The 22,178-nt window shown below is 43.8% G+C and overlaps 1 protein-coding gene across 1 annotated transcript; it reads right to left on the bottom strand.

The window, feature by feature from the left end:
• Positions 1 to 7,491: 7,491 nt before the first annotated feature.
• HSD17B2 (hydroxysteroid 17-beta dehydrogenase 2) lies at positions 7,492 to 21,065 on the bottom strand. Its single transcript, XM_087728514.1, has 5 exons — positions 20,504 to 21,065; positions 14,610 to 14,822; positions 12,547 to 12,732; positions 9,495 to 9,632; positions 7,492 to 8,288 (listed from the first exon to the last, which is right to left on the bottom strand). Exons 1-5 carry the CDS (start codon positions 20,787 to 20,789, stop codon positions 7,927 to 7,929), a joined length of 1,185 nt encoding a protein of 394 aa, XP_087584640.1. The 5' UTR covers positions 20,790 to 21,065; the 3' UTR covers positions 7,492 to 7,926.
• Between the last annotated feature and the right edge of the window lie 1,113 nt (positions 21,066 to 22,178).

Genomic DNA, 22,178 nt, shown 5'->3' with positions numbered 1-22,178 from the left:
TTAGGAAAACAGGTTGACTTTCTCTTCCTTGTGCCATCCCTTCAAATATTGGAAGCTATCATGTCTCCCCTGGTCCTTCTCTTCCCTAGACTAACCATGCTCAGTTCCTGCAACTGTTCGTCGTATGTTTTAGCCTCCAGCCCCCTAATCCTCTTTGTTGCTCTTCTCTGCACTCTGTCTAGAATCTCAACATCTTTTCTTTATAGTGTGCTAACAAAAGCTCAATGAAGTATTCTAGGTGTGGTCTTACTAAGGCTTTACAGAGTGATATTAAGACCTCACTTGATCTTGACTGTATCCCTCTTAATGCAATTTAGGATTGCATTGGCTTTGTGTGTGTGTGTGTTTAAACAGGGCCATTCTGTTTATTTTTGGGAGCCTAGTTTCCAGTTTAACCTAGAGTGTTTCCTTGTTTGAATCAATCAACAAGTGACAATATTTGTTAGGGCTATTTATTCAAACCCGGTTGGGTCACAGTTGCCCCCATGTCACTTCCCTGCTTCTAATTGTACCGGTGGCACCATTTATTTAGACGTACAACATAGCAAACTGGAGGGTGGGGGGAAACCTATGTTAAAGTCAGGGGAAATGTAAAGCAACAACAACAAACTAAAACTTATTTTATAGTCTGTAGAGAGTCTTCGTCATCCAGGTCTCGGTTGTTCCAAAGTTGCTTTTTCAGGAGGCATCTGGAATTTCTTGGTTTTTTTTTTCTCCTTTTGAAGACGTTTCGCTTCTCATCCAAGAAGCTTCTTCAGTTCTGACAGGATAATGGGGAATGGAAGGATTGATATTCCTTGCAGGCAGCTGGTCATTTGCATCCTTTTAGAGGGTCATTGAGGCCACCTGGAGGTTTATCTTATTAAAACTTATTAAAACTTTTAATAAAAAGAAAGAAAGAAAAACCAAAAAGCTCAAAGAGAACCAAGGACCTTAAGATCAGCTCATTTCCGGTCCCACCTTACACAGGAGAGACAAGATGTCCTATCTCTTGGGTTCCGTTGCCAACCTTACTCCATCTTCCTTAATGGTGTCCCAAAGGTGCTTTTTCAGGAGGCAACTGGTCTTTCTTGGTTTTTCTTTCAAGACGTTTCGTTTCTCATCCAAGAAGCCTCTTCAGCTTTGACAGGACGGTGACGAATGGAAGGATGGATATTCCTTGCAGGCAGCTGGTCATTTGCATCCTTTTAGAGGGTCGTTGAAGCACTGGGAGGTTTATCTCTGTCCTCAGGGTCACCTGAGTGGTGCAAATGGTTCCTGTAGTCTGCACTTTTTTCCCCTCTGGAAATCCATTCCTACTCTCGTACCATTCAAAAGGTGTTCATCCCAAACTGTATAGCTAAAAGTCTGTAGAGATTCTCGGTCTTCTAGGTCATGGTTGTCCCAAAGGGGCTTTTTCAGGAGGCAACTGGACTTTCTTCTTTTTTTTTTTCTTTTGAAGACATTTCCCTTCTCATCCAAGTAGCTTCTTCTGCTCTGGCAAGATAATGGGGAATGGAAGAATTTAAATTGTACAGCTAAAAGTCTGTAGAGATTCTCAGTCCTCCAAGTCATGGTTGTTCCCTTTTTTTTTAATAGACTTGGTGAAATATTTACTAGTCCTCTCATGGGCTGTTATCTTTAACAGAGACGTCTAAAGTTTGGACGGTAAGTCGGGTTTCCGAAGTTACACTTCCAAAGAAAGGTGTGGAAGACATACAGAAAATAGAACTGGAATCTGGATAGAAAGAGAAGTTGGTGAATTTGGAGCTCATCAGGAGCATTTCTTGGAAGCAACATAAACCCAGACAACTTCCCTGCTCATATCAACGCATGTCAGCTATGGAAGAGACTGGCAACCTAAGAAAGCAGAATTTTCCTCCAGATCTGGTTCTCTCTGGCTGCAGGCAACGCTTGATGAATTTTCCAAAGCCTGCTAGTATCTTGATATTTATGTTATTTATCAGAAATCAATCTTCTTCCTTGATCCTTGTTGGCAACCCAAGGCACAACATGCCCTGTATTTTATTTATTTAAAAGGTGGCGCAGTGGTTAAATGCAGCACTGCAGGCTACTGCTAGATCAGCAGGTCAGCGGTTCAAATCTCACCGGCTCAGGGTTGACTCAGCCTTCCATCCTTCCGAGGTGGGTAAAATGAGGACCCAGATTGTTGGGGGTAATATGCTGACTCTCTGTAAACCGCTTAGAGAGGCCTGATAGGCCTATGAAGCGGTATATAAGTCTACTGCTATTGCTATTGCTATTGCTATTGCTATTGCTATATATATATATATATATATATATATATATATATATATATATATATATATATATATATATATATATATATATATATATATATATATATATATATATATATATATATATATATATATATATATATATATATATATATTCATCTACATTTCATAATAGGTCAAAGTGACCTAAATCCTCCTCCCCCACCCTAAATTTCTGTGACTCACTTTTACCTGGGCCAATGCTACCAACAATTTAAAAATGCAGTCTCCGGATACGCTTCAAGGTGCTAGTCGTAACTTATAAAGCCCTTCATGGTATTGGATCTGGGTACTTGAGAGACCGCCTGCTGCCAATTACCTCCCACAGACCCATTAGATCTCACAGGGTTGGCCTCCTCCGGGTGCCATCTACCAGCCAATGCCATCTGGCTATTACCCGGGGGGGAGGGCCTTCTCTGTGGCAGCTCCGGCCCTCTGGAATGAACTCCCCGCAGGGATTCGGACCCTCACCTCTCTCCAGGCCTTCCGAAAAGCCGTCAAAACCTGGCTTTGCCGGCAGGCCTGGGGGTGATGAGTTCCCTCCCCTCTCGACATGTATGGTTGTGCGACTGTTGTTTACTTTTATTATTTGTATTTTGTTTTTTATGTTCCCCTTTTTCCCCTTTGAATTGTTCGCCGCCCTGAGTCCTCCCGGAGAAGGGCGGCATACAAATAATAAAATACAATACAATACAATAATTATGCAACCTTCTGTCAAACTAGCAGTTTGAAAGCATATAAAAATGCAAGTAGAAAAATAGGAACCACCTTTGGTGGGAAGGGAACAGTGTTCCATGCACCTTCGGTGTTTAGTCATGCCGGCCACATGACCACAGAGACATCTTCAGACAGCGCTGGCTCTTCGGCTTTGAAATGGAGATGAGCACCGCCTCCTAGAGTTGGGAATGACTAGCACATATATGCGAGGGGAACCTTCACCTTTAATTATGCAATATCTGCTCTGCTTTGTCCATGCAGATATTAAGATATTATTTAATTGAAAATTATTTTGCGGTAGCTTTTTTCTGTTTTTTAACCAAACCTATTGCTTACTTTTACCAAAAAGTATGCCGTTGATTTCCTTAAATTTCCTTAAAACAGTTAAATATGAACCAGCAGTGTGCAGTGGCAGCCCAAAAAGCCAACACAATTCTAAGAGGGATACAATCAAGATCAAGGGAGGTCCTAATACCACTCTGTAAAGCCTTAGTAAGACCACACCTAGAATACTGCATCTAATTTTGGTCACCACAATATAAAAAAGATGTTGAGACTCTAGAAAGAGTGCAGAGAAGAACAACAAAGATGATCAAGGGACTGGAGGCTAAGACAGACAATGAACAATTGCAAGTACTCGGCATGGCTAGTCCAGTGAAGAGAAGGACCAGGGGAGACATGATAGCAGTCTTCCAAGATTTGAGGGGCTGCCACAGAGAGCAGGGGGTCAACCTGTTTTCCAAAGCACCTGAAGGCCAGACAAGGAATAAGGGGTGGAAACTGATTAAGGAGAGATTCAATCTGGAAATTAGGAGAAATTTTCCGACAGTGAGAGCAATCCACCCATGGAAACAGAAGTTGCCTTCAGAAGTTGTGGGACTTCATCACTGGAGACCTTCAAGAAGAGACTGAACTACCATCTGTCAGAAATGGTGTAGAGTCAGCTGCTAGGGTAGGGGTTTGGACTAGGTGACCTACAAGGCCTCTTCCAACTCTCTTAATCTGTAAATCTGTAAATATATAGGATCTTCAATCGGGATTTGCAATTCTTGTTTTCGATGTTTAAAGGATGCTGAAATATTTTAGGTGACAACCCATCTTTCAACTGAAATTGCTTCTTCTCAATTGCAAGCAAGTCTGGATCAGCCTTCCTGAATCTGGTGCTTTCATCAACTTGATTCACTTCAGCTTCTATAGATATTGAGCAGAGGTGGGTTCCTACCAGTTCGCACCTATTCGGTAGAACCGGTTCGTCAAATCTACCGAACCGGTTAGAAGAGGTTCCACCAGTGGACCCGGAAAGCAGGCCACACCTACAGAAGAGGTTCCGAAATTTTTTGAAACCCACCACTGGTCCTTGGATATGATTATTCTACACTATCATGCTCATATTTATAAAACTCAGTGCCTCTGTGAAAGGTCAGGATGACTACTGCGTTTGTGGTGCAATCAGAACATTGCGTGTGTTGAAGTTGTTTTAACGCAAACCAAAGATGCCTTTTAAAAAACAAGTTTACATCATATTCTTATGCATGCCAGTGCTGTGTGGGAGGTAATTTAAGGTGGTTCTGACAAGTGTCGTTGGCATCTTCATATCCGGTCACATAGGCGGCAAGCCACTCCCATCCGGTCACATGGGAGGCAAGCCACTCCCACAAAGGAGGCCACACCCACAGAGTAGGTTCGAACAATTTTTGAAACCCACCACTGTAATTGAGGTATTGGACTATATACAAGTAGACCTCGACTTAATGACCACAATTGAGCCCAAAATTTGGGGAACCGGTAGTGGAAATTTTGAGTAGTTTGGGGAACCGGTAGTGGAAATTTTAAGTAGTTTGGGGAACCAGTAGTGGAAATTTTGAGTAGTTTGCGGAACCGGTAGTGGAAATTTTGAGTAGTTTGGGGAACCGGTAGTGGAAATTTTAAGTAGTTTGGGCAACCGGTAGTGGAAATTTTGAGTGGTTTGGGGAACCGGTAGTGGAAATTTTGAGTAGTTTGGGGAACCGGTAGTGGAAATTTTAAGTAGTTTGGGCAACCGGTAGTGGAAATTTTGAGTAGTTTGGGGAACCGGTAGTGGAAATTTTAAGTAGTTTGGGGAACCGGTAGTGGAAATTTTAAGTAGTTTGGGGAACCGGTAGCGGAAATTTTGAGTAGTTTGGGGAACCGGTAGCGGAAATTTTGAGTAGTTTGGGGAACCGGTAGTGGAAATTTTAAGTAGTTTGGGGAACCGGTAGTGGAAATTTTGAGTAGTTTGGGGAACCGGTAGTGGAAATTTTGAGTAGTTTGGGGAACCGGTAGTGGAAATTTTGAGTAGGTTGGGGAACCGGTAGTGGAAATTTTGAGTGGTTCGGAGAACTGACAAATGCCACCTCTGGCTGATCCCAGAGTGGGGTGGGAATGGAGATTTTGCAGTTTCCTTCCCCTGCCATGCCCACCAAACCATGCCCACAGAACCGATAGTAAAAAAAAATTGAATTTCACCACTGGCTGTAGGACTTGCTATTATTACCTCTCAAGAAGCTGAAGATCAAGTTAAAATGTAATAAATATATCTTTATTAGGATGTGGACCAAAGGAACGCTTGTTATGGAGGCCTCGTGCTCTTCTTCTACGTCGTCTCATTCCATACAACCTTAACGATATTGGCCACAATCCGAACGAATGGACAATGTCCCAAGCAGCAGAAGCGTCGCACCTACTTTTGTAGGCACGCAATCGTCTCAATCGTTACACTTAGGATTGTGAGCACAAAGCCTTTTGCCAACGGAGCATTCACAGACATTCTCTGAGCAAAATCTGGGAAGCTCTTGAAGTTGAGTGATATTTATTTACACGAACAGGATTTGAACAGAGGAACGCAAAAAGTACATGTAACCCGTGGCCTAAAACGATGACACTTAAAGAGATAACTGCCTGCAGCTCCTCCTCCTGTGCAGGAAAACCCATTTCTACTTAGCCACTATTTGCAAAGTAAGCGTGTCTATGTCTCTTCCTCCCGTCCACCCCACCCCCCCGCTGCTTATCCTGGTTCTTGGCACTGGACACTTGGAACCGGTCCAGGCACAGTATAACCTTTGACTACGGCTGCTGTTACTGTTAATGACAAACTTTTATGATCTCTTAGATTTTTCTCATTTGTGGTTTAGCGATTCAATTAAGTAATTTAGGAACCAGGTCAAATGTCAGTTCTTTCTTCTCATCAGCTCAGGTCAGGTTGACCCAGTTGACGCCTTAAGCATGTACTGACACAAAGGACAAACTCACTGTTGTCCTAAAATGCAACAAGATGATGCAGATTCATATGTATATCTACATATATACAAATGGCTCTGTGTATGTGTGTGTGTGTATTTGTGTGTGTGTGTTCCAGCATAACTCTGGAATGCCTGGAGCAATTTCAACCAAACTTGATACACAGATGACTTATTCTCTGGAAACAAATACTGTGGGGGTAAGACACCCTTAACACCCCTCCGGGGGCGGGGGGAATGTTCTGTTAGGATACAGAGATGGTATCGGACCTGGGTACTTGAGAGACCTCCTCCTGCCAATTACCTCCCTACGACCAATTAGATCCCACAGATTAGGCCTCCTCCGGATACCATCAGCTAGCCAATGTCGACTGTCGACCCCCCGGGGGAGGGCCTTCTCTGTGGCTGCTCCGGCCCTCTGGAACGATCTCCCCTTGGAAATTCGGACCCTCACCACCCTTCAGGCTTTCCGCAAAGCCGTCAAGACCTGGCTGTTCCAGCAGGCCTGGGGCTGATGAGTTCCCAGCCCCACTTGAATTGTTGCGATTGTTGTGTAGTTTTTAATCTGTTTCTTGTATCTTGTTTTTGTTTTGTTCGTTTTTTGTATTCCCCCTTCCCCATTTGTTTGTTAGCCGCCCTGGGTCCCTCGGGAATAGGGCGGCATACAAGTATAATAAACATACAACATACATACAACATACAGCCTGTTGTGCCTTAAAGTGGCTTCTACAGTACTGCCTTAAAATGGCTTCTACTGTGGAGTTTCACAGTGGAGTTTCCATGGTAACGGCTTCACAGTACTCCACAAGGGGGCTTCCTCTGGTAAGGGGGAAAATCCAACATTACAAATTACATTTGGTCCAGACATATACTGTACATATACATATACATATACATATACATATACATATACATATACATATACATATACATATACATATACATATACATATACATATACATATACATATACATATACATATACATATACATATACATATACATCATATACATATACATATACATATACATATACATATACATATACATATACATATACATATACATATACATACATATACATATACATATACATACATATACATATACATACATATACATACATACATATACATACATACATATATATATACACACACATACACACACACACACACACACATACACACAATCCATTCATGTTCCTCCCCTAAAGTTTTCAGAAGATTTCAGGTGAGTACGGTTTTGTTTTCCTTTTATATAATCCTGAGCAAAATCATGAGTGGAAAATATAGTATACGTATAATAGGTATTGATTGAGTGAGGTCAAACAGAAGATAGGGGGGAAAAAATAGATATGAATCTTTGGAAAAGGGAAGACTTTTTCTTCAGCACTGCCACAAAAACACAAAATACAATCCCAGAAAAAGCTAATCTCCCTCTGAAAACAAAGGTGTTATTACGAAATGTTCGCCATTATAAGCTTCAAACTTCCTCCTTTACCGTGCTAAAATCTACGCTTATATTGCTACCTCCTTCTACCGCCGTCTATAGTTTACTGGTTTCCTAGGTGGCGAAATTAGCTGAACAAACTTATCAAATAAAGGGCACGAACCATTGGAAAATTTGAGGGGCTACCGACTTCCATCTGTTGAAGGGCGCGGCGGAGTTCTCGCTCAATTGACCAACTGCTTTTTTCCCTCCGCCGTTCGGAGCGCGTGAGGCACGTGAGGGCTGCCCATTATTTTGCTCATGAAAAAGTCATAAAACCGGAGAGGAAAATAACAGAACACGAGGAGGAAGGTGTAGCCGTTTTTGCCTGGAGTGTATAAACCTTTGGGTTGCTCGGCCAGTAAAGCATGCAGAACATCGACGAAGAGAGGCGAGAAGTCGGATGAGGAAACCGTATCCATATTACCGAAGAACATCCGCAGGTTGTGGATGTAATCCTCGCCATAATCTTTCTTCACATCTGGAGCTAGGCCGTCCATAATCATCTGCTCTTCCTTTTTCCAGTCTTCGGGATTCCCCCCGATTGCTAGAAAACCAACAAATTCATATGTATGTATGTATGTATGTATGTATGTATGTATGTATGTATGTATGTATGTATCAGGGGTGGGTTGCTAATCCCATTCCAACCGGTTCGGTTGGAACGGGGCTGGCGGCGTCCTCGTGCACGCGCGCAGTTCACGCATGCGTCTTAGCGCCTGCGCGATGCTCCAGCTGCTTGCGGAGACTCGTGCAGGCGCTGTATGTGCCATCCAGCTGCTCGCGGAGAATCGCGCAGGCGCTGTATGTGCCATGCGCCTGCGTGGAAGCGCAGAAGCCTTCAAAGACCGGTAAGGAGCGCGGGCGGGCGGGCGGGCCCTTCGCCGTTCCCGGAAGCTACTTACTTCCGGGTTCGCCGACAAACCGTTTCGCGGGGACCGCCGCGAACCAGTTGAAACCCACCCCTGGTATGCATGCATGCATTCCAACAGATAGTTAAGACTGCGAGAAGAACAATTGCAATCTAGGCTACCTTCCAGAGAAGACCGGTGTATTGCACAGGTCAGAAGGAGGGCTGGGAAAATATCTGTTGACCAGAGGCAGGTTGCTACCGGTTCGGCCCAGTTTGGCCGAACCAGTAGTGGAATTCAGGCCTGGGTCACAGAACCAGCAGTGACCCAGACCTGCCATGTCTCTTTACTACCCCCTCTTATTGGTAGTATGATGATTATGATGATTCTATGGTTTTGCGTGTACAATGAGAACTTCTGCACCAGAGACAAATTCCTTGTGTGAAGCCTGATGGAGAGAGAACCTAAATGTTTTGAAGCCTGATGGAGGAGAACCTACATATTTTGAAGCCTGGTGGAGGAGAACTTACAAGTTTTGAAGCCTGGTGGAGGAGAACTTACATGTTTTGAAGCCTGATGGAGGAGAACCTAAATGTTTTGAAGCCTGATGGAGGAGAACTTACATGTTTTGAAGCCTGGTGGAGGAGAACATACATGTTTTGAAGCCTGGTGGAGGAGAACTTACAAGTTTTGAAGCCTGGTGAAGGAGAAATTACATGTTTTGAAGCCTGGTGAAGGAGAACTTACATGTTTTGAAGCCTGGTGGAGGAGAACTTACATGTTTTGAAGCCTGTTGGAGGAGAACCTAAATGTTTTGAAGCCTGGTGAAGGAGAAATTACATGTTTTGAAGCCTGTTGGAGGAGAAATTACATGTTTTGAAGCCTGGTGAAGGAGAACTTACATGTTTTGAAGCCTGATGGATGGAGAACGGAAACTTTGATGCCCCACATGGACAGCTCCTGCCTCATAACACCAGAAAACATGGAGAGGGCTGCCTTGGAGGCACCATAGGCAGCAAACCGTGGCATTGGGATTCCTCCTGCGAGACAAATCAAAACAGTGACTCACCGATGAAGGACAGAAAGCTTCAGGAAAAGCTAAACACTAAGCTGAAGTTAAATACAAAATTCTTAGCAGCAAACAAGTTAAAAGGTCTAAGTTCTTGCTGGCTAAATATAGTTCTGAAATGCTTGTCTTATTTTTTTCCCTCTCCTCCTCCTTTTTCTTAAAGGATATTGGAAAAAGAACATCGCCAGGTTTTACGTACCCCATGCCTTCAAGAAATTAGTCAGTTATTCAATGCTTTAGACCATCATGGGATAAATAAAATTTATCCGCTTATAATTTTGATCATTTGCAATTGTCCATTATTGTTGTTCTGTCTTCAGGTGCCTTGGAGAATAGTTTGACTCCCTCTTCTTTGTGGCAGCTCCACAAATATTGGAACACTGCTATCATGTCACCCTGGTCCTTCTTTTCACTAGACTAGATATATACCCAATTCCTTCAACTGTTCCTCCAGTCCCATTGCTCTTCTCTGCACTCTTTCCAGAATCTCAACATCTTTTTTTTACATTGGGTCAACCCAAACTGGATATAGCATTCCAAGTGTGGTCTTACTAAGGATTTGTAAAGCGGCACTAGTACTTCGCGTGAACTTGATTCAACCTAGGGTTGTGTTCAGAGGTGGTAATTCAGCCAATTCTAACCAGTTCTGGAGAACCAGTAGCGTAACTTTTGAGTAGTTCGGAGAACCGGCAAATAGGCTGGCCCCGCCCCTGCTTCCACCCAGCTTCCCAGCTGATCTTCTTTTGTTGCCCTGAACAGGAGAACGGAACTGGAAAGCAGGTTAGTGGGGTGGGGAGGGAATGGGGATTTTGTAGTACCCTTCCCCTGCCACACCCACAAAGCCATGCCCACAAAGCAGTGGTGGGATTCAAATAATTTAACAACCGGTTCTCTGCCCTAATGACCATCTGGGTAGGTAGGGCTCAGTGGTCACGTGACTGGGTGGGCATGGCCAACTCATGGTCACTGCCTTCCTTACAGGATTAGCCCTGTAAAGTGGGGAAAAACAAAAGGAGATTTCTTCCAACAATCGGTTCTCTGAACTGCTTAGAAAGTTACCAACCGGTTCTCCCGAATAGGTGCGAACTGGCTGAATCCCACCACTTCCACAAAACCACACCACACCCACAAAGCCTTGCCCACAGAACTGGTAGTAAAAAAAATTGGATCCCACTACTGGTTTTGTTGGCTTTTTTTGCTACTGCTAATATATCTCCATCTCCAACTCCAACTCCAACTCCATTATCTATCTATCTATCTATCTATCTATCTATCTATCTATCTATCTATCTATCTATCTATCTATCTCTATCTCTCTCTCTCTCTCTCTCTCTCTCTCTCTCTCTCTCTCTATATATATATATATATATATATATATATATATATATATATATATATATATATATATATATATATATATATATATATCAATCATCTATCTACAGTATCTATCTATCTCTATCTATCTATCTATCTCTATCTATCTATCTATCTATCTATCTAATCTATCTCTATCTCTATCTATCTCTATCTATCTATCTATCTATCTATCTATCTATCTCTATCTATCTATCTCTATCTATCTATCTATCTATCATCTATCTACAGTATCTATCTATCTATCTATCTATCTCTATCTATCTATCTCTATCTATCTATCTCTATCTATCTATCTATCTATCTATCTAATCTATCTCTATCTATCTATCTCTGTCTATCTATCTATCTGTCTATCTATATCTCTATCTATCTATATAATCTATCTCTATCTATCTATCTCTATCTATCTATCTCTATCTATCTATCTATCTCTATCTATATATCTATCTCTATCTATCTATCTATCTATCTATCTCTATCTATCTATCTATCTATCTATATCTATCTATCTATCTATCTCTATCTATCTATCTCTATCTATCTCTATCTATCTATCTCTATCTATCTATCTCTATCTATCTATCTATCTATCTATCTATCTATTTATCTATCTATCTAATCTATCTATTGCTAGCGCCTCATTTCTTTTGCTCAGATTCATCCATCCGAACTGAAACTCTGCTACCTGGATTTAATAAAAAAAACACACCACCCAATTCTTTAGCTACCAGACAAAAGAGCCTCAAGCAATTCATGTTCCTCCTGTAAGAAATACTTTTCACAGTGCAGGGAATGAGAATATTACATCATATTTCATTGCATTATCCAATCTTTTCTTTGGGACTTTTCTGAAGATGGGATTTAATAGACAAGGAGTGGGGGGGGGGGGGGAAAGGGGCCCATTTTAATTGATAGATCTGATCCGAAGTCTGCACTGTGTTTATTAGAATCCATGGGAAATCGTAAGCAATTTGTTAACGTCAGTAAAATGCAATTCTGGACATTCTTTTCTCGTGAGTAAGTAAATAACTACTCGTGCCTTTCTTTAATACAGGTTTTATTTTTGCCTTAAGAAAGCTCCATTGCAATACTCAGAGAAGTACAAATTTCGAAAGATAAGTGAGCCGTTCGTTTGCATAGAAGCAAAACACACACAAAGAGAAGTACATGTGCATACACACACACACACACACACAGGCCAGTCCACATTTCCCCTGCATTTTTGGCCTTGGCATGGCTATAAATACTTCGAGATTAGAGATGTGATAGTGCCCTATTCCTATGGTGCCAAACTAAATCTTCTTGGACGTTAGATAGCTCAATTGTTTAGCATTGACAGATCTGCTTTTTTCCTGCCGTCTGATTGTTAGATCCGTGATTCATTTGGAAGCCTCCCGCAACGGCAGCTCGAAAGGTTCAGAAAAGTGGCCGTTAAGGGAGCAGAATCCAACCCAGGTGACGGCCTATAAATTTACAACTTGCTAGGAAACATGAGCATAACTCACCTGCCATGCTCGAGATGTTAATAATCCTTCCCTTGGATTTCCGGAGCAACGGTAAGAACACTTTGGATATTTCAACAGGGCCAAAGAAATTTACTTCCATGCACTGCTTGTAAGAACTCATGGGGAGCAGTTCTCCGTCAGCAATGAAGCCCAGGATCCCTGCATTGTTGATAACAGCCCAAAGCTCTGGAGAAAATAGAAAGGAAAGGCCAACAAGCGAATTAATGAATTCCCGTGGGAGGAAGGATGCAAACCCAGAGCCTGCCTGCCTGCCTGCCTTCCTTGTCTGTTTTTACTTCCTTTATTCCTTCCCTCTGTTGCTCCTTCCCTTCCTGTTTTTCCTTCCCTCCCTCCCTCCATTTTTCCTCTCCTTTTTTTCTTCCTCCCTTCCTTCCCTCCCTCTCTCCTTCCCTCCCTGTTTTTTCTTCCTTCCTCCCTCCCTCTCCCTTTTTCTTCCTTCCTGCCCTCCTCCCTCTCCTTCCCCCCTTCCCTCCTTTCCTTCCTTCCTTTATTCCTTCCCTCTGTCCCTCCATCCCTGTTTTCCTTCCTTCTCTCCCTCTATTTTTCCTTCCTTTTTCCTTCCTTCTCTCCATCCCTGTTTTTCCTCCCTCCCTCTCCCTCCGTCTCCCTCCTTTTCTTCCTTCCTTCCTTCCTGTTCTCTTCCCTCTCCCTTCCTTCCTTCCTTCCTTCCTTCCTTCCTTCCTTCCTTCCTTCCTTCCTTCCTTTATTCCTTCCCTCTGTCCCTGTTTTCCTTCCTCCTCTCCCTCTATTTTTCCTTCCTCCTTTTCCCTTCCTTCTCTCCCTCCCTGTTTTTCCTCCCTCCCTCTCCCTCCCACCTCCCCCACTTTTCTTCCTTTTTTCCTTCCTGTCCTCCTCCCTCTCCCTTCCTTCCTTCCTTCCTTCCTTCCTTCCTTCCTTCCTTTATTCCTTCCCTCTGTCCCTCCCTCCCTGTTTTCCTTCCTTCTCTCCCTCTATGTTTCCTTCCTCCTTTTTCCTTCCTTCCTTTCCTCCCTCCTTCCCTGTTTTTCCTCCCACTCTCCCTCCGTCTCCCTCTTTTTCTTCCTTTCTTCCTTCCTGCCTTCCTCCCTCTCCTCCCTTCCCTCCTTTCCTTCCTTCCTTTAGTCCTTCCCTCTGTCCCTCCCTCCCTGTTTCCCTTCCTTCTCTCCCTCTATTTTCCCTTCCTCCTTTTTCCTTCCTTTCCTTTCCTCCCTCCCTCCCTGTTTTTCCTCCCTCTCCCCCTCCGTCTCCCTCTTTTTCTTCCTTTCTTCCTTCCTGCCCTTCTCCCTCTCCTTCCTTCCCTTCCTTCCTTTATTCCTTCCCTCTGTCCCTCCCTGTTTTCCTTCCTTCTCTCCCTCTATTTTCCCTTCCTCCTTTTTCCTTCCTTTCCTCCCTCCCTCCCTGTTTTTCCTCCCTCTCTCCCTCCGTCTCCCTCTTTTTCTTCCTTCCTGCCTTCCTCCCTCTCCTTCCTTCCCTTCCTTCCTTTATTCCTTCCCTCTGTCCCTCCCTCTCTGTTTGTTATAAAGTGCTTGTATTAAATACTGTGAATAAGCAACAACTCTCTGCAACGTAAAGGGTTGCGAACAGGCAGGACTCAAGTCTTGATGAGATGGAAGGAAGGGGGGGAGGGGGAAGCCCCCCAAACCTCATGTCTGACAAGTAGGGCCGATTGTGTTTCAGACATTAGGTGGACCATTGATTTTATTGCTTTTAATAGCAGCATTTGGATGTCGCAGTGTTGAGATCTGGCAATGTTTTGATGGGCAACCGCGTGGGGCCGCAAGGCTTTCCATTATCTGGATTGCAAATATTGGGCAACCGTCCAGCTTGTAGACCCCACCCTTGAGTTGACCGCGTGCAACTGCGTCAAGGTAGATCTTTGATCTCAATTCTGTTCATTCCATCGGGCCGCTCAGAAGGAGGTAAACGTCAGACTCTGATTTTGAAAGATGATTAGGCTGCTCAGGCCAATATCAACATGCCTCCTTTCTGGATCTTTGCCCAAAAAAAAAAAAAAAACGAGAACGAGGCTCACAGAGGGTGGGAGGAGCGCAAACAAGCCCTACCTCCTTGTTGCAACTTCCGTCTTATTTCGAGATAAGCCTCTTGGATTTGCGCAGAACTGGTGATATCCAGCTGCAGGATGGAAAGTCTTTCGGAGGAGGCCTCCTTCAGCTTTCTGGCCCCGGGCCCCGATGCATTTAAGGCCCCGGCGAAGACAGTAAACCCTAAACTGTCAAGGTACTTGGCGAGTTCATGGCCGATCCCACAGTCGGTTCCTATCAAAGAAGCCATTAAAAATATAAGTATATGCATACATATGTGTTTGTGTGTATAATATACATTCTGATTAAAGAAGCCATTAAAAATATAAGTATATGTATACATATGTATGTGTCTGTGTGTGTATGTGTGTATATAATATACATTCTGATTAAAGAAGCCATTAAAAATACAAGTATATATATACATATATATGTGTGTGTGTGTGTATAATATACATTCTTATTAAAGAAGCCATTAAAAATATAAGTATATGTATACATCAGTGATGGGATCCAAATAATTTAACAACTGGTTCTCTGCCCTAATAACCATCTGAGTAGGTGGGGCTCGGTGGTCATGTGACTGGGTGGGCTTGGCCAACTCAACTGTCACTCAGGTCGATGGGCGCTTTGCCTTAGCTGTTACAACATCATAAGGGTTAACCGTAGAGGCAGTTTCTGTAAGCAAGGCAATAAAGATTAGGCTAGAAACAACACTAGAATGTTTCCTTCCTGCCTTCCTTACAGGAGTAGCCCTGGAAAGTGGGGAAAAACAAAAGGAGATTTCTTCCAACAATCGGTTCTCCAAACTGCTTAGAAAGTTATCAACACGTTCTCCCGAATAGGTGTGAACCGGCTGAATCCCACTACTGGTATATATATGTGTGTGTCTGTGTTTGTGTGTCTGTCTGTGTGTGTGTGTGTAATATACATTCTTATTAAAGAAGCCATTAAAAATATAAGTATATGTATACATACATACATACATACATACATACATACATACATACATACATACATGTGTGTGTGTGTGTGTGTATAATATACATTCTTATTAAAGAAGCCATTAAAAATGTTAAGTGTACAGTATGTATATATGCATATAAGTGCATGTATGTATGTGTGTATGCCAGGGGTGAAATCCACTTATCTTTGCTAACCCGTTCAGAAGCAATGTGAGGGCTCGCCTCAGCCCATGCGCAGGACCTTCCGCGCATGCGCAGAGCGTCAAAATGACATCCAGGTGGGGTGTGGGCGGAGCCTGCTACCAAGGGCGCCTGCAAAGGTAAGTACACAGCGAGGGGACAGAATCCGCTGCGCCACACGATTTAGATTAGCTAGAACAGGGGTAGTCAAGCTTTTTATACCTACCGCCCACTTTTGTATCTCTGTTAGTAGTCAAATTTTCTAACCGCCTACCGGTTCCACAGTAATGGTGATTTTATGAAAACCTAATGAAAATGTTTTTAAATAATGCTGTGACATTTTTTTTTAAAAAGTCAATTAAATTAAAAAAAAAGGAAAGTGCTTCAGTATCGGACAAAACCCCTACCGCCCACCATGAAAGCTGGGAACGCCCACTAGTGGGCGGTAGGGACCAGGTTGACTCCCACTGAGTTAGAAAGCAGGAAATCCTACTTTCTAGCTGATATAAATTGTGCGGCACAGCTGATCGTTGGGAAAAACAGTTCGCCTGAAACCGTTAGCATTTTTTTTTTTACTACCAGTTCAGGCAAACAGCTGGCATCTTTACTACTGGTTGGGGCGAACCGTTCTGAACTGGTAGCATTTTACCCCTGGTGTATGCATATATACACATATACATATACTTATATTACTACACATACGTACATATGTATATCTACATACATTACTATTAAAGAAGTCATTACATATATATATGTGTGTGTGTGTGTATGGTATGTGTCTGTGTATATCAACATACATATATTCCTGTTAAAGAAGCCATTCAAAATGTGTGTGTGTGTTTGTGTGTGTGTGTGTGTGATGTAGTATATATAGATTCATATGTACATACATACATAAAAAATGTAAGGGACCAGTTTGGACAAAACTCAACAGCATTTTTTAATGCAGCTGTTGATAACAATAGTATCGCCAACATGATTGACAATATTCAATGATGGATATGGAAGAGGAAGAGGAAGAAGAGGAAGAAGAAGAAGAAGAAGAAGAAGAAGAAGAAGAAGAAGAAGAAGAAGAAGAAGAAGAATAGGAGGAGGAGGAGGAGGAGGAAGTAGAAGAACAAGAAGCAGTAGTAATAGTAACCTTTGATATAGCTAGGCTGAGAGGTAGCAACTTAGGTGAATGAAGGTTTGAACGTTGATCTCCTTGGTACCCGCCCAATGCCTTAATCACTACATCTGCAGAGTTCAACCAACTCCCCTACACACCATCTAATTCTGCTTGATTTTTTTTTTTACTCCGGTGATATGGACACAACAGCATATTTTGTAGCTCAGAATTGAATTTGGGGTCCTTGGTGCTCTGAGTTTTTCCATTTCTAGTGGCTAATAGACAATATGAGAGAGGGACAGCAAGAGAGAGGCAGGCAGGGAGAGAGAGAGAGGGAGGGGGAGGGAGGGAGGGAGAGAGAGAGAGAAAGAGAGAGAGAGAGAGAGAGAGAGAAGTACATCTAAATCTTTCAGCACATCACCAAAGGGAAAGAAAATGGAGCACAAAAGTACCAAAGCAAGGATGATCAACCTTCTAGCCTCTTATTTTTCTGTTTCTCTGTCCTTCATTCTCATTTTGGGTTGTGTGAGAGAGAAAGAGAGAGAGAGAGAGTCAGAGAGAAGGGAAGACACAGTGAAAGAGTGAACGTGAGAAAGAGGAAGATTGAGAGAGAGAAGGATGAAGTGGGAGAGACAGATTGAGAAGAGAGAGAGAGAAACATATTGAGAGAGAGAGAAGAAAAGAGGGAGGAGAGAGAAAAAGGAAGAGAGATTGAGAGGAAAGAAACGGAGATATATTGAGAGGGAGAGAAAGAGGAAGAGAGAGGGAGGAGAGAAAAGGAAGAGAGACCGAGAGGAGAGAAACAGAAGGAGATATATTGAGTGAGAGAGAAAAAAAGAGGGAGGGAAGGAGAGAGAGAGAAAGAAAGGGAGAGATAGTTTGAGAGGAGAGAGAGAAACAGAAAGAGAGCCAGTGAGTGAAAAAGAGAGATTTACTATTATTTTCAAAAGTCCATTGAAGAATTTCCCCCCTTGCTCCAGCCCGCCTATGACATGCTCTTCTTGGCAAGCTGCTGTACCGGCAATTCAACAATTTGTGTCAAGGTGCGATGCACACCCACTGCCACACATTCCTGGACTTGGTCTGTCGCCATTTATCACCGGCCGTTTTAAAGCCACCTGTCATGTGCGAAGAGCTGCCCTAGTTAACCCTTCTAAAAGGAGGCTTTGAAAAAGGCTGCCCCTTCCCTTTTTTGCACGGGATGAAAAGGGGGAAAAGGCCAGGTGGCAGGCTCAGAAAACTGTTTCCCTAAATTATTTCCCAGTTTATTATTTATTTATTTGTTTGTTTGTTTGTTTATTTATTTGTCTTGTATGCCACCCACTCCCGGAGGACTCCGGGCGGCTCACAAAAGACAAGGGAAAGGGGGGAACGAGACAAAGACAACATATTAAAAACAAAACCAACATTCACAGTTACCGAGGGGTCAGATATTTCACAAGCCCCCCCCCCCCCGGCCTGCTGGAACAGCCAGGACTTAGTGGCTTTGCGGAAGGCCGGGAGGGTAGTAAGGGTCCGGATCTCAACGGGGAGCTCGTTCCAGAGGGCCGGAGCTGCAACAGAGAAGGCTCTCCCCCGGGGAGTCGCCAGCCGACATTGGCTGGCAGATGGAATCCGGAGGAGACCTAACCTGTGCGATCTAATCGGTCTATGGGAGGTGATCGGCAGGAGGCGGTCTCTCAGGTACCCAGGTCCGATGCCATGTAGGGCTTTATAGGTAGCGACCAGCACCTTGAAGCGGATTCGGAGACTAATAGGTAGCCAGTGCAGCTCGCGGAGGATAGGTGTAACGTGGGTGTACCTTGGTGCACCCACAATCGCTTGCGCGGCTGCATTCTGGACTAATTGGAGTCTTCGAACACACTTCAGAAGCAGCCCCATGTAGAGCGCATTACAATAATCCAGTCTTGAGGTCACAAGGGCAATCAATAAAGGAGAACATTTGGAACTCAGGGTTGAAAGGAGGACTTCTTGGCGCTCTCTGAGCTGGGTGGTTTTCTGGCAGACGTTTCATGACCCAGCTAGGAAACATTATCAGGGGTAGAAGGGAGGGGTTTTGCCGAGAGGAAGAGGAGGAGGAGGAGGAGGATGGTGGGGTCCTTGGTGCTCACTGAGCTTGGTGGTTTTCTTGCAGACTTTTCACGACCCAACTAGGGAACACCATCAGTGCTAAATCATCAGTACTAGTTCATCATCATCTAGCACTGATGATGTTCCCTAGTTGGGTAATGAAACATCTGCAAGGATGTTTTCTTTCTTTCTTTTTACAATTTTACAGAACATGCGAGGGGAAAATAGCATTCCGATACAGTAGATGTTCTTTTCAGAATATATTCAGAACAATGCCATAAGTACTAATAAAGGAAAATATTTGTAGCCCAGGGTTCTAGCACTGATGATGTTACCTACTTGGGTAATGAAACATCTGCAAGAAAGCAAGAAAGCTCAGAGAACACCAAGGACCCCACAATCCTCGTCCTCCTCGTCCTCGTCCTCCTCCTCCTCCTCCTCCTCCTCCTCCTCCTCCTCCTCCTCCTTTCCTCGAATCCCACTCCCTTCCAGCACTGATGATGTTACAAGAAAACAAGAAAGCTCAGAGAACACCAAGGATCCCACAATCCTCCTCCTCCTCCTCCTCCTCCTCATCTCCCCTTCTAGCACTGGTGATGTTCCCTAGTTGGGTCATGACATGTCTTCAAGGAAACAACCAGTTTCAGCAAGCACCTCACCATTTACAGCTCCTGCATCCGAAAGCATCCTTACCCAAAAGCCCATCTCCCAATCTTCGCACCACCTAAGAAGTCCAAAGTATCCTCAGATTTCAGTCTGAGGAGGGGAAGAATATATCTTTATTCACCTTCATGAAAGAATTAGAATTAGAATAATAAGAGTTGGAAGGGACCTTGGAGGTCTTCTAGTCCAACCCCCTGCTTAGGCAGGAAACGCCCCACACCACTTCAGACAAATGGTTATCCAACATTGTCTTTAAAAACGTCCAGCGTTGGAGCTTTCACAACTTCTGGAGGCAAGTTGTTCCACTGGTTAATTGTTCTCACTGTCAGGAAATTTCTCCTCCATTCTCAGTTGTTTCTCTCCTTGATTAGTTTCCACCCATTGCTTCTTGTTCTACTCTCAGGTGCCTTGGAGAATAGCTTGACTCCCTCTTCTTTGTGGCAGCCCCTGATATATTGGAAGACTGCTATCCTGTCTCCCCTGGTCCTTCTTTTCATTAAACTAGACATCCTAGACATAAACTAGACCTCCAAGAAAAGATGTTAGCTCCAAGCCTTCTAGGAAAGTTCTTTTAGCCAATTCCAACTTGGCCCATCCCACCCGAGAAGGTGTGACCTCCGTTCTAAGTTGTTTCTCTCCTTGATTAGTTTCCACCCATTGCTTCTTGTTCTACTCTCAGGTGCTTTGGAGAATAGCTTGACTCCCTCTTCTTTGTGGCAGCCCCTGAGATATTGGAAGACTGCTATCCTGTCTCCCCTGGTCCTTCTTTTCATTAAACTAGACATCCTAGACATAAACTAGACCTACAAGAAAAGATGTTAGCTCCAAGCCTTCTAGGAAAGTTCTTTTAGCCAATTCCAACTTGGCCCATCCCACCCGAGAAGGTGCGATGGCTAACCCATCCTTAGACAGTCAACCTCCCTTACCTGTGATCAGCACCGCTTTACCGCCGACGGGCAACATCGCTTGCGCTGGAGTGTACAAGCAAAACACCAGACACGACAGGGAGAAGAGAGCCAAGCCCAGAGAGCTTCTCAAGGTGGCGAAGCAGAAGACCTCCAGGGTCAAAAGCAGCAGGAGACCCCAGCGGAAAGGAGGGGCTTTCTCCACCCGGTTCTTCTTCGCCCGGTAAAAAATGGTCCCGCCGTAGAGCACCGTGGCTCCCATGTAGAAGAGCAGCGAATGATCCAGTTCAGCCTGGTGCAAAAACATGACTGGATTGCTCAGAGAGGCACTGAGAAGAGGAAAAAAAGGAAAGGGGGAAAAAAAAAAAAGGATCCTTGGTATAAAATAAGACTTCAAAAAAAAAAAGAAAGAAAACTCCCGAGGACGATTCACAGCCCAGGCAAAGGGATCCGATGTCTACGAGGACCAGAGGAACATCTGAAAAAGGCAGTGAGGCAGCAAACCTTGAACTGGAGTGAGTTTTATCTTGCCACGCCAGGGTGGTTAGTGGGGGAACTCCGGATATTTGCATTCACTTCATTTTAAGTTGTTATTCTCCCCCTCCTTCTTTTATTGCAAAAGGGCTCCACCTTCAGAAGGATATACACACGCGTGCAGAGAGAGAGAGAGAGAGAGAGAGAGAGAAACACACACACACAGAGAGCGACACAGAGACAGAGAGAGAGATAGAAAGGCAGAGAGACAGAGACAGAGAGATAGAAAGGCAGAGAGAGAGACAGAGACACAGAGAAAGAGAGAAAGACAGAGAGATAGAAAGGCAGAGGGAGACAGAGACGCACACAGAGAAAGAAACAGAGAGACAGAGAGAGAGAGAGAAAAGGAGAGAGAAAGAGAGACACAGAGAGAGAGAGAGACAGAGAGAAGGAGAAAGAGTTAAACCACAAACAAGTTTTGGATAATATTTGACGGAGCCAAGACCAAACAAGAAGCAGCAAGTTTTGTCCTAAGGGAAGTTAGAAAGGGTAACATAATAGACAGGTTTGCAGCCAAGGCACTTCAGGAAAAAGTGTGTGTGTGTGTGTGTGTGTGTGTGAGAGAGAGAGAGAGAGAGAGAGAGAGAGAGAGAGAGAGAGATGTGTGCATCACCGCACTCCAGAGCTGACCGGTTCCCTTTGATGTTCAGCCTTCCAACTGCACGCCGCCGACTTAATGAGGACACACGCTTCTCTTTCATCAATGCGTTGCTTAGCTGGAAGCCGAGGAACTTAATTAGCACCGATGAACACACTCCAAAGCACAACTCCTTGGAAGGGCAACACCACAGACCTTCCACTTTGACCAAAGGGGCAAAGGAGGCTTTTGTCAAGTTGCCTAGGCTACAGAGAAGGTGCAGAGTTTTTATTTTATTTTTATTTAGTTTGTCAAACGTGTACAAGGTAACAGGTATAAGTATGAACATGGATAGGAACAAGGGACATGAGTTGTTGTTTTGTTCCCCCGCGTCTCCTGCGGTTCTAGAATTGTTCTAGAATTCGTGGGTTTTAGATCCCATGGAGGTGAAAGTTGAGGGATATTTTTTTTAGGAGGGTAGGAGATGTTTAGGAGGAAAAAGAAAAGAAATCCTTACTCAGCAATAAATGTATGCCTGAACGCAAAATAATATCGCCATCTCTCCCACTGGACGCAGTTTGAAAA

This window comes from Thamnophis sirtalis, unplaced genomic scaffold (assembly GCF_051295495.1).
Source record: "Thamnophis sirtalis isolate CommonGarterSnake01/CBP01778 unplaced genomic scaffold, rThaSir2_p1.2 scaffold_14, whole genome shotgun sequence".
NCBI classification, from domain to species: Eukaryota; Metazoa; Chordata; class Lepidosauria; order Squamata; family Natricidae; genus Thamnophis; species Thamnophis sirtalis.
The sequence above is the reverse complement of the archived record's forward strand: the minus strand, read 5'-3'. Positions and strand labels throughout refer to the sequence as shown.

Coding starts and splice junctions, on each gene's coding strand:
- HSD17B2 (XM_087728514.1), bottom strand. CDS start 20,789: ATGTTTTTGCACCAGGCTGAACTGGATCATTCGCTGCTCTTCTACATG. Junction 12,733..14,609: donor ACGGAAGTTGCAACAAGGAG/GTAGGGCTTGTT, acceptor TATTTTCTCCAG/AGCTTTGGGCTGTTATCAAC. Junction 9,633..12,546: donor TAACATCTCGAGCATGGCAG/GTGAGTTATGCT, acceptor TTTGTCTCGCAG/GAGGAATCCCAATGCCACGG.